General features: G+C 41.8%; 1 protein-coding gene across 1 annotated transcript; it reads right to left on the bottom strand.

The window, feature by feature from the left end:
- Positions 1–9,927: 9,927 nt before the first annotated feature.
- LOC122663939 (probable calcium-binding protein CML18) lies at positions 9,928–10,928 on the bottom strand. The gene has a single exon (XM_043859611.1). It carries the CDS (start codon positions 10,758–10,760, stop codon positions 10,269–10,271), a length of 492 nt encoding a protein of 163 aa, XP_043715546.1. The 5' UTR covers positions 10,761–10,928; the 3' UTR covers positions 9,928–10,268.
- Between the last annotated feature and the right edge of the window lie 322 nt (positions 10,929–11,250).

Below are 11,250 nucleotides of genomic sequence, written 5' to 3'. Positions count from 1 at the left end.
TTGACATGTCTAAAGCTAGCTCTACTCATCGTCTCCAGTTATCTGAATTGGATGAATTGCGCAATGATGCTTATGACAACTCACGCCTCTATAAAGACCGGACTAAAGCTTTTCATGGTAAACATATATTCTAAAAGTACTTTGAGCTCAATCAGCGAGTATGGTTGTTTAACTCCAAGTTGCACTTATTCCCTGAAAAGCTTAGATCTCGATGGGATGGTCCTTTTGTGGTGGTGGACGTTTCCCCTCATGGTGCTTTTGAGATTCATAATCCTCAGACTGGTGTTACTTTTAAAGTTAATGGACAGAATTTGAAGCCATATGTTGATTGCATTGTTAATGGCCAATTTGTTGAGTCTTTGGATTTGCTTGATGAGGATATTTCTCTTTTGCCACCTCCTTGAGGTTCAGTGTTGTCTGGCTGAGGACGTTAAACTTAGCGCTCTAGTGGGAGGCAGCCCACTCTAGTTATTGCTTTCTTTATTATTTTTTTTTCTACTGCTTTTGTTTTCTAGTAGTTGTTTTCTAGCGTTCATCTCCTGTAGTGGATTTACTTCGTCATTGGTGATCACATCTTTGGATTCACTGTCTTGCCAGCCCCATCTTAGGTTGTCTCATTCCTTCCTTTATTTTTGCGTTCCCCTTGCTATGATTTTCTATTTTTGTATGTCATTCGGGACAATGCCTTTAAGTTGGGGAGGGTGAGCTACGCTTATGCTCATTGTTTCGTCCTTTGTGAAAGTGATTGACTCATTGCTTTTGATTGGTCATCATGATTGATTAAGTCTCTCACTTTTGAGAAAAATTTATATTAAAAAAAAAAATGCTAATCATAGACCATTAGTTCTCTGTCCATGGCTATCCAGCTTTCCCTTGAGTTATATGTCTTCCCATCTTTTACGAATGCTATTGATGTTTCTAGTGTAATTATACATGCCCCTCATGAAAAGCATGATAATTTTAATTTTCACGAAATCGATCATTATTTCCTCTTAGTAACCGGGTCTCTTGGCTTCGGTTGTCAAGGAGATTCGCGTCAAACGGATGGATTTGGTAATTGGCGTAATTGTTCACTTATTGATCAAGCTTTGATCTATAGCCTTGTTGGCTCAAGCAAGTAAGTCCGAGGGGTGTTTCACCTAGTCCCTTGAAGTCGTCTGGCTTGGGAGTAACTGGCCTAAAGCTCGTTACATGGGCCAATTAGAAAGCTTGATGGGTCATGGCATTGCACGGATTGAATAGTCTAATCATAAACATAAGTGCTTTAAATTTGAATAATTGAAGATGAATAATAAAGCTTCTACGCATGTTGGTGGTTTTGTGTAACACCTGAGCTTCATGGCTTAGTTTGAGATGGGTTGATCTTATGTGGACAATGGGAGTTGGTCAGTTCTGGCTTAGATTTTTGTTATTTGCTTAGATCTATGTTGAGTTTATTGACTCGGTATGTGTCTATACTCTCTCTATTGTTGGTATTATACTACTTGCTCGTCAATGGTGGATTTAATTTATTTGTTGGCTATGAGAGTTGTGTTGTTCATTTTCTTTCACTCGGGATGAGCAAAAGCTTAAGTTGGGGAGTGTGATCGAGCTGCATTTATATATGCATTTCTTGTTTAATTTAGCAGCTCTTGTCCAATATTTATGGTTTATTGCACTAAAATACTTGAATTAATGGTTATTGCAGGAATATTGAGGTTTGCAGATATTTGATGCTAAAGGGGGCAGGTTAGGAATACATTATAGAAGAGGGACTTGATTATAATTTAGAAAACTAGAAGGATTTAAAAGTCCTTTTTATCTCTCCTTCCAACCATCACTTCATTATTATTCTCCGTCTTTATCTCTTTTCAATAACTAACCATCCCATCATCCCTCCATCTCTCTTTCTCATCTCCATCTCATATGTAACCTCTCTCTCTCTCTTTTACTTTCCTATCCTAACCCCTTAAGAGACGGATTCTCTCTCTTTCTATTTCTAATTTAAAATCATCTCACCTCTTCCCACTTTAGGTAAAAACCGACTCATTCTAAATGGTGGACAGAATACATATATTGATCCCTATCCCCCACCGAGAGAAGAGAAAAAATAGAATACCATACTCGCGTGGCCAAGAGAGAAGAGAGGGTCTTAGGGTTTCTACTTGGAGATGTTGAGATCACCATCACTGCCGTTGCCGCCATGAAGATCGACTGTAGTTGTGTTCCCTTGATCTCCATGTGCAGCTAAATTCCCAACCTATTCCTAGGGAGATGAAACTCTGTGAAGTTGATTTATTTTATTTTCTTTACACATTGACTATTCGATGTTAAGACTTCTATAATTCTTTGATCTGGTTTAATGATGACATCTAGTTAGGATCTTTTGTTTCTATGATTCAATTGATTCGTTCAAATAGTGGTTTTCTTTTCCCATGTAGTTGTACCGAAGATAGGTTATAACTGAACGATCTAAGCGTGCCATGCCTCGTGGCGAAGGACGATAGTACTCGTCAAGATACCCTATATCTAGGAAGAACCCTATACTTTGTGGTGTCATTGGGCTTATAGCAGTAGTGAACCATAATGTGTGAGATAGTGAATATATTCAATCTAGCAGAGTGAATTCGACCTGAGGACAGTTCTTCTCATCTTATCATTCACATTATTCTTTGTTAGTCATTGTTCTAGGTTTAGTTTAATTTCTAATTAGCTTAATTAATTCTTTGCAATATTTCTTCCAGTTCCCCGTAGATCAACCCCGTACTTGCTACTTGCTAGATTCATTTAGGGTTTTATTTTTGATCGATTAACAACACGATCATTTGTTGCCTTTGCCATCTCCCTTGAATGAAAGGGATCTTTGGATGCCGAACAACACTCTAATGGGGATCCTTTTCCACTCCTGTCCAGGGAATCACCATCCTAGGCGGATTAGGAACAGAAAACCTTCTCGGTGTGCCTTCCCGTGCCTCCTATTCAGGAATAGTAATAGCAGACAGAAACCGCGCTGGCGTTATGACCGACGGTCTTACTACCCGGTCTTTAATCGATGGTCGTAACACCGGCTTCCTTTCTCATCCATTGGCTGGTTGCTGGTTCAGACGTTCCTCCATGAATTGTCTTTCTGACCTCGTCCTTAGTTGTCATTGAGGTTCACCTAATCGATTTCAATCAAATCCAGGAGCATGATGCCCCAGTCTGACTTGCCTCGCAGGCTCTGAAGCCCGCGCAAACTTCGCTTCTCTACCACCTAGCTGATCATCCAATGAGGGGGTGCTTGCCTCTACTTGAGGTTTATTTTCGAATAGCTTCTTACAATGCACACAAACCCCCCATTGAAACTATTGGTTTGGCACTGGCTCAATGGCTTCAAAGTCCACCCCTTTTCCCTTCTCTTAGGCCAGGTGTTGGAGATGCTTTAGCGTGACTAGCGGTTCTTTCCTCTTAAGCAAGCACAGGTTCGACAGGTTTGGATCTACCATGTTGACCGACGAAAAAGGGTTCTCATCCACTAACATGATGCCTTTCCTCTTGTCCGGAAATTTCAAGCATCCATCATTAATAGCTTTCTGCAATGCCATTCGAAGAACAATACAACCATTAGTGTTATGGGTAAACAAATTGTGCCATTTACAATACCTTTTGCCCTTGATCTTATTGACCGAAAGTATGTGATGTCCTTCAGACAACTTAATTTGTTTATCTTTGAGGAGGTGGCCAAATATTGATTCAGCCTTGGATATGTCGTAGGAATACCTGGTCCTACTATCCAAATTCCTGGCTGGAGTTGGCTTTGGCGGTGGGCTGGGACCCATCCGTTTGCCAATTGGAGATATAGCCTTGCACACATAAGGCTTCCCCGAAACGATTTCAGCAATGCTAACCTCACATTCTTCATCGGCCTCAAAATCCAAAAAGTTGACAGAACTGGGATTAGTAGCCCCCATAATCGCCAAAGTCGGCTACTTGTAATAGGTCCCTAGAGACGAGGCTCTTCGGTCTTCCTCTTCTCTGAGGAGCAACTCATAGATGGTTGCTTGGGCCACGAGTTGGCCAAGGTCTGGGAATTCTTGTCCAGCTAAGCACTTTCGCAACTCAAAGGAAATCCCTCCCAGAGCCATTTTAGCATACTCCGGCTCTTGTAAAATGGTCGGGCATTTATATCGTGCTAGCTTGAACCTATTCACAAACTTGGCAATTGACTCATCGGGTGTTGGAATATGTAATCCAGAATACCATGGGGGTATTCTGGTCTTTTTGGGGTAATTTTATTCTTCTTATGTTATTAAGTTTATGTCGGCTATGTGGGTTTTAGTCCCACATCGCCTAGTTTAGTCACTTTGTAATTTCCCCTCTATTATAAATAGAGGGGCTTTCCTAACAATTAAAGAACTCAAGCTTCACAATCAATTCTTCTTCCATCTTCTCTTCCCTCTCAAGTTATTGGTTACAGGTCCTAGGTTTTCTACATGGTATTAGAGCTAGGCAACCAGTGACTGATTCTCTCCAGGATTGCCGGTGATTGCTAGTTTGAGAGTCGTTTCTAGGTTCTCTGATTTATGGAGAAACCCTAGTTCATAAAAAAAGGAGAACTAGGGTTTCGTTTCGATTTCATAAATTGAGTTACTGATTTGCTACATTTGATTGGTGAAGACATCAGCTACTGGTTGGTTTGTGCTCCATCGATATTTATTTTTGTTCTATTCCGATGTGGCTATCGCAAGTTGCGATTTGAGTCAATAACTCGGCTACTGAATCAATATTTCTGATGTTGTTTATCATCGTTTGTTGGTTCGAATTAGTACTAAGGTTTCTTGGCGTGCCACTGCTGCGATTTTATTATCTTCGATTGTTGAAATCGATGGTGCCTGCATTTTTTTCAATTTTTTTTCCTACCACCGTCGTTTGTAGGTCTTTTCTGGTTTGAAGAATTGTTCGATGGAGTTGGTGGCTGCTACTGATCTGGATTTCTAGTTGAAGAATCCTGCTGCTGATTTTTGGTTATTGTGAAAATCGATTGCTGTTGTTTATCCTTTCATCTGGAGATTGAAGGGCTTGCTTTGGATATTTCTTTTATTGCTGAATGGAGTTGCCGCAACTGAAACTCTAGAATCTTGGCTCCTGTTAATGCTACTACAGTGAGAATCGAAACCAAATCAGGTCTGGTTCTCAGATTACCACCCTAACTTGTTTCAGCCACACTTTGTCGGCATAATACCTAAAATCAGGGACTGTCCTTGGGTGATCTTGAGAGGCCTACATGTTACGAAGCCTTGCCTGAAATTTAGGATCGAACAGATCAAAGGTGAGGAAATTCTCTTCTTCGAAGTCGAGTCTAGTTTCGGATGTGGGCAAAGGTTGAAGGTGACTATGCTTCCTTCTCTCATGGTAGCAGTGAGGCCTGAAGATTACGAAGTCTTACCCAATTTGCTACGATATTCCCTTTGAACTAGGTCTGGTTCCGTGACTTTCTCTGCCCTTGTTCGTGTCGTGAGGTTGAAGAAGACCTTCTTCCCACGATTTCTCTTCATCTTGGTTAGCTTTATTTTGAGTTTCCATTAATACCCCTCCCTACTCCTCTAATCCATCCCTTGTCCATATTTTATCATATCTTTCCAGTTTACCCTTTTGCCTAGTTTGGTTTATAATTGGATTTCAATTTAATTGCAATTCAGCCATTCCCCAACCAATAAATCTAATTCCCTACATGACCCATTACTTTCCTATTTACCAAGGGCCCCTTGCATAATTCTGGTTATTTATAGAACTGCCATTACTTTTTTATACATTCCCCTATTTGACTACCCAATTGACCCTTGAAAATTCTGGTTTATTATCAGTTTGCCCTTTGGCTTGGATTGTATTTAAAAGTGGATTTCCACCAAATTATAGCCATGCCATCCTTTTTTTCCAACATCGTTCCCTTTCAATAATTCTAATTCCCTTCATATCCCATACCTTTGGTATTTACCCATAACACCTTTGGAAACTTCTAGTAAATTATAATTTTGCCATTCCTTCTTTTTTAATTACCCATAGCACCTTTGGAAAATTCTGGAATATTATGTTTTTGCCCTATCTCTTACATCATCTCTGTTATGTCCACGTGTACTACACGTGAGGGGGGGATTATGTACAGTACACCTGCAGACATTGTAGAAGCAAAACTTGTAGAAATACTTGGTGCAAAACATAGAAGATCAGTGTTTTCCACCATTGCTTGGGTATCCTTTGTTATTGGGTTGAGTTTGCCATAAGGGGGAGATTGAAGTATTGAAGAGTATTGAAGATATTTGGTTGTTGCCTATTTGAGGACTTTCAGTTGAGTTGATATAGTTTTTTTCCGCTGTCTGATTCAGTTTGTTTTCGCTGCTTGCTGCTCTAGTTATTTCACTTCAAGATTCTATGTCCCTATGACAATCTGAGATTCATCACTGGATAGCTGTTAAAGATTGGTGAAAGTTTGCTGCTCAAGTCTGCCCAGGTTTTGAAGACCTATTTTTTTTCAAGTTCTTGAAGGTTTATTTGGGAGCTGCATTCATATGTCAAGCGGGATTCTGCTGCAACTTAGTTTTTTTCCATTTTGTTCAAGTTGGGCATTAGTACTTTGTATGCACCAACTTGAGGGGGAGTGTTAGCATTATTATGGAGTTCTTTTTTTATTTAGTTCAAGCTAGATTTTCCTTCTTCTCTTATTTGTATAATCCAGCTTGAGGGGGAGAGTTGGAATATGTAATCCAGAATACCATGGGGGTATTCTGGTCTTTTTGGGATAATTTTATTCTTCTTATATTATTAAGTTTATGTCGGCTATGTGGGTTTTAGTCCCACGTTGCCTAGTTTAGTCACTTTGTAATTTTCCCTCTATTATAAATAGAGGGGCTTACCTATCAATTAAAGAACTCAAGCTTCACAATCAATTCTTCTTCCATCTTCTCTTCCCTCTCCAGTTACTGGTTACAAATCCTAGGTTTTCTACATCGGCCAATTGGCACATGCGTGCCAGGTCTACTATTGCGACCGTAGGTTCAGTCCGGTAAAACTGAGCGTGGAATTGATCTTCCATCTCACGCCAAGTTTGGATAGAATCGGCCAGTAAGTTAATGTACCAAGTGAATGCCGTTCCGGTCAGTGAGTTTGGGAACAACATAAGCTTCATGACTTTGTTAGCCCTGAGCTTTCTACATTGGACAACAAACCTTGCTATGTGTTCAACAGTGGACACACGGTCCTCTCCAGAGAACTTGGCGAACTCTAGAATTTTTAGATTGTATCCAAAGTCCAACTGGTCATAATGCTCAGGGTATGGCTTTCTATACACCAGCTGGGTGATGGGCCGAAACAAGGGGTTGATCTACTCTTGGATCAACCAGGTCCAATCTACTCGGTCTACAAGTACCTGATTTGCTTGATGTGCAACAAACGACTGTCTTTGTCAGACTTCTGCTTGCCCCACATTGGGGGGTGGTGGGAAATGACCGACATATGGCCACTCAGGCTCTAGAAGGTTCATTCTAGGCACTGCCGGCCTGTGCTAAAAATTTGAATTTGCACGCCCAACACGCTCTCCTCCAACAGCTTGGGGGGGCCTGTTATCGGACTTGACGTGTTGACCGGCATAGTTGGATTCCCAACCTACACTGCCGGTATAGGGACCCCATTCTGAGGGGGCGTGGTCCTTGCTGCACCATTTGAACGTACTGGCTGGCTGGGCGAACTAGCACAACCGGTCTGACCAAAGACGCCAGGATACCCAGCCTGAGTAGACGGCAAACCATTTTCGGCCCCTGTCGTACTACCCATCTGTACCATCGGGGTCGAGCCTATATGAAATTGGTTGGCCTACAACGAACGTTGTTGGGCTAGAAACACCGAGACCAATTCTTCAAAACGAGCCTGGGTGTTATTATATACTTGAGCCATGGAAGCAATAATTGCTTTCATATCCTCCATTCCTATTTGCAGGTACCCTTGCGTTTCAGGGGCCGTATGGGCCTGTCCCTGCAGCAGCACAACCACATAAGGGGGAACAACATTGTCCAGCTGTTCCTCTCCATGTGCGACCAACTGATCAGCATTTCCACCGTCAGAGTCATCGGTTCCGCAATCTTTGTTACGTAGACTGGCTTTGGTGTCCACCATTGCTATCGAGTGTCCCACCAGGTATGCCAAAATTGTTGTGTTAGATTCCTTCGGCCAACAGGTATGGCCAGAATGAGGACAGAACACCCTATTGCGTCACGGCAATCTTGAGCTCTACTCATGCCCCGGTAATCCGAGGACTTCTCAAAGACAGCAAAACAAAGAGAATTGGAAATGGATTGTAATTGCACTTTAAATCACTCGAAGTGAATAGTCTACAATGCAAAGCACAAGGGTGCATAAAGCAACAAAAAGTAAAAACCTTAAGTTTACACCATTGTGAAGGAAAAAGTAAAACAGTGCGGGAAAGTAAAGATAAGTAAATGCAAGTTTGATATGTGTTTTTTTTATCCCCTTCTCTTTCGCTTCTCCTGCTTATTTATACAGTAGAGGTAACCGTGAGAACGACCTCCTTACTTGTCGGCCATTACCCCAACCACGTTCGGGTTAGTGCATCACCCATGTCTTAACTGCTAAAGAACCGTCGTTAATGATAACCGACTGCTTCCTGGCCAATGAATCCAGCCTTGACCGGGGGCGCAAAGGTGTCTCGGTCATAGCCCTTTGGTCGAGTCACACTATGGCTGAATACTTGCATTCGGCCGTGAAGGGGTTGAGCGAAATCTGGGTGTAAACAAGTGTAAAGTGCAGAGCCCAATTCTTTTTGAATCTCTGGTTTCAATTTCCAATTTCCAGGTCTCCAGCGTTGCCGCGCCTGGAAGCGCTCTTGCTGCTAAAAAACAATCCCGCAATGGCTTCCTCTGTCGTCCACTCATTTCAACTGTATCTCCTTTTCCTTGCCCTAGTTTGTCCCCTCTTTGTGATCGAAGCTAATTTAATTCTCCATCCTTCGAACTTGGTTGCTCTCTCCACATTCTGGACCAGTTTCGGTTTCCCCACTCCTCAACTCCATAGTCCAGCTTCAAGAAATGGAAATCCCTGCCATGAGATCACAGGTATACACTGCGAGAAGAGAATCTCCACTGAGTCACCAACGGTTCTTCGAGTCACTAGGATCGTCCTCGACTCTCAAGGCCTCAACGGATCTCTCTCTCCTTCCATCAGATGGTTGTCAAAACTCAAAGAGCTCTCCTTGTCAAACAACAACCTCTTTGACATGATTCCACCCCAAATCGTTGACTGCCAGAAGCTTGAGATCTTAAACCTCCGGAATAATCACTTTTCCAGCAAGTTAGTGGGGCGGTGTTAATGGCGATGAGGGTTGTACTCTACTCTACTCTCTCTTTCTCTCTCTATGCTTCAAAAAATGAATAGAACCAGCGCTCGTTGTAGGAAGAAGAAGAGAAGGAGATGGAGGGGGCTTGCCTTTCTAAAACTAAAACAAATGTCTATTTTACCCCTCATTTGGGTCATATGAGCACATGCTCATTAAAGAACAAAAAAATGAAGGAAAAACAGATTTTGGCCATAATCCATAATGGACTCAAGTTCCATTATCATTTTGGGGGTGTTTTCTATTATTTTGATATTTTGTAAATAGAAATAGGGTCCATAAATTATACCAACCACTTGTAAAAACGTTTATGTGTTAGAAAAAGAAAAAGAAAATGAAAAGTGATACCAAAGAGGCCCTAAAACTCCCTTTCCCTTGTACACTCTGTCTAGGATCGTCCAAGAGAAAGAGAGAGGAGAGAGAGTCAGCCACTTAAGTGGTCAGCTCTCTCCCATGCTCGTCGGTTGGACCTACGTGGGGCAGGCCGGGCCTCAAGCCAATTTCTCTGTATGTTGCTCTTTCCGAGCATGAAAAATAATGTGAATGCAACAAAGTATCAAGTTCCAGTTTGAATTTGAAAATGCTAAAACATTCAGATTCACATCCACACCAAGAACTTCCTCTACATATATACAGAATACGTTAAAAAAATATGGAATCCACAAGCCCTGAACACCCATCCATCATGGAGTTCATCCGTTCAACCTCTTGTAATCCCTTCTCTGCAAACACCGATTAACCCTTTCAATTCCAGACAATTAAACCGATAAGATTTTTAAACTAAAATGAACCAACATAGAGAAAGGGGACAAATTTTGATGTCAAAAGGAGAAAAGGAGCAACAGATGAAAATAACACACCAATGTGACCAGAGAAACCCAAGATCTCCATTCATTTATTCATTCATCAATCAAACCCATGAGTTGTCAAAAGCAGCTGAGGTGATTGCCTGAGAGAATTCCTCAAAACTGATCCGACCATCACCATCTGTGTCTGCCTCATTGATCATCCCTGTCAATTCCTTTGCGGTCAGAGCATGCCCAAGTTTAGCCATGGAGTGGGCCAATTCTGCTGCTGTGATGTAACCGTTTCCATCGCGATCGAACATCCGGAATAGCTGACGAAGCTGTTCTTCATTATAGGGTGATTTCACCGGGAGGAGATCGGGCGCTACAAGGGATACAAATTCGGAGAATTCCACAAGGCCGTTGCTGTTCTTATCGGCTTTCTGTATTAGAGCTTCGAGTTGCTCCGGACTTGGTTTGAGACCAAGCGATCTCAGGAGCGATTCAAGTTCCAACTGTGTTAAGCTACCATCGTTGTTCCGGTCAAAGGAGCGGAATATCTCCCGTAACTCTGCAATCTGCTCATCATCGAGCTTCGCCGGTTCTTGTCCGCTCATATCAGCAATTAACCAATCCTTCTCCTGATCTCCTGATCACTTCAATCAATCTCTTTCCTTTCTTGAAAATTCGACAATTCAGATACGATCCATTCCAACCTTACAATGCTTTTACAAATCCTTCCACAGATCACTTTCCAATGCACCTCTATTTTGCCGATCAAGCTAAATTCTGTTGCAATCCATGGATCTATCTCTGTTTTCTGTAGAAAGAGCGAAGCGATGACAGATTTACCCAAATGATCTTCCAATTCGTCTTCGTTTTCTGTAAATTAGACCAGATTTGGTCTTCTTCTTCTTCTGCTTCAGAGATCCAAATCTATCTCTTTAGATCTTATTCTACGTGAACCTAACCTCCGATTCGGCTGAACTTTCTGTATTCCAAGCGATGCACAATGAAATCGCGGGCGATCGAAGACGACAAAAAAGAATGAAAACGAAGAAGAGAAATGACTGCGTTTCGTAAAGGAGAAGAAGACTTCGATCTCTC

Source organism: Telopea speciosissima, chromosome 6 (assembly GCF_018873765.1).
Source record: "Telopea speciosissima isolate NSW1024214 ecotype Mountain lineage chromosome 6, Tspe_v1, whole genome shotgun sequence".
Classification (NCBI taxonomy): domain Eukaryota; kingdom Viridiplantae; phylum Streptophyta; class Magnoliopsida; order Proteales; family Proteaceae; genus Telopea; species Telopea speciosissima.
Note: the sequence above shows the minus strand (reverse complement) of the source record. Positions and strands in the feature narration are given on the sequence as shown.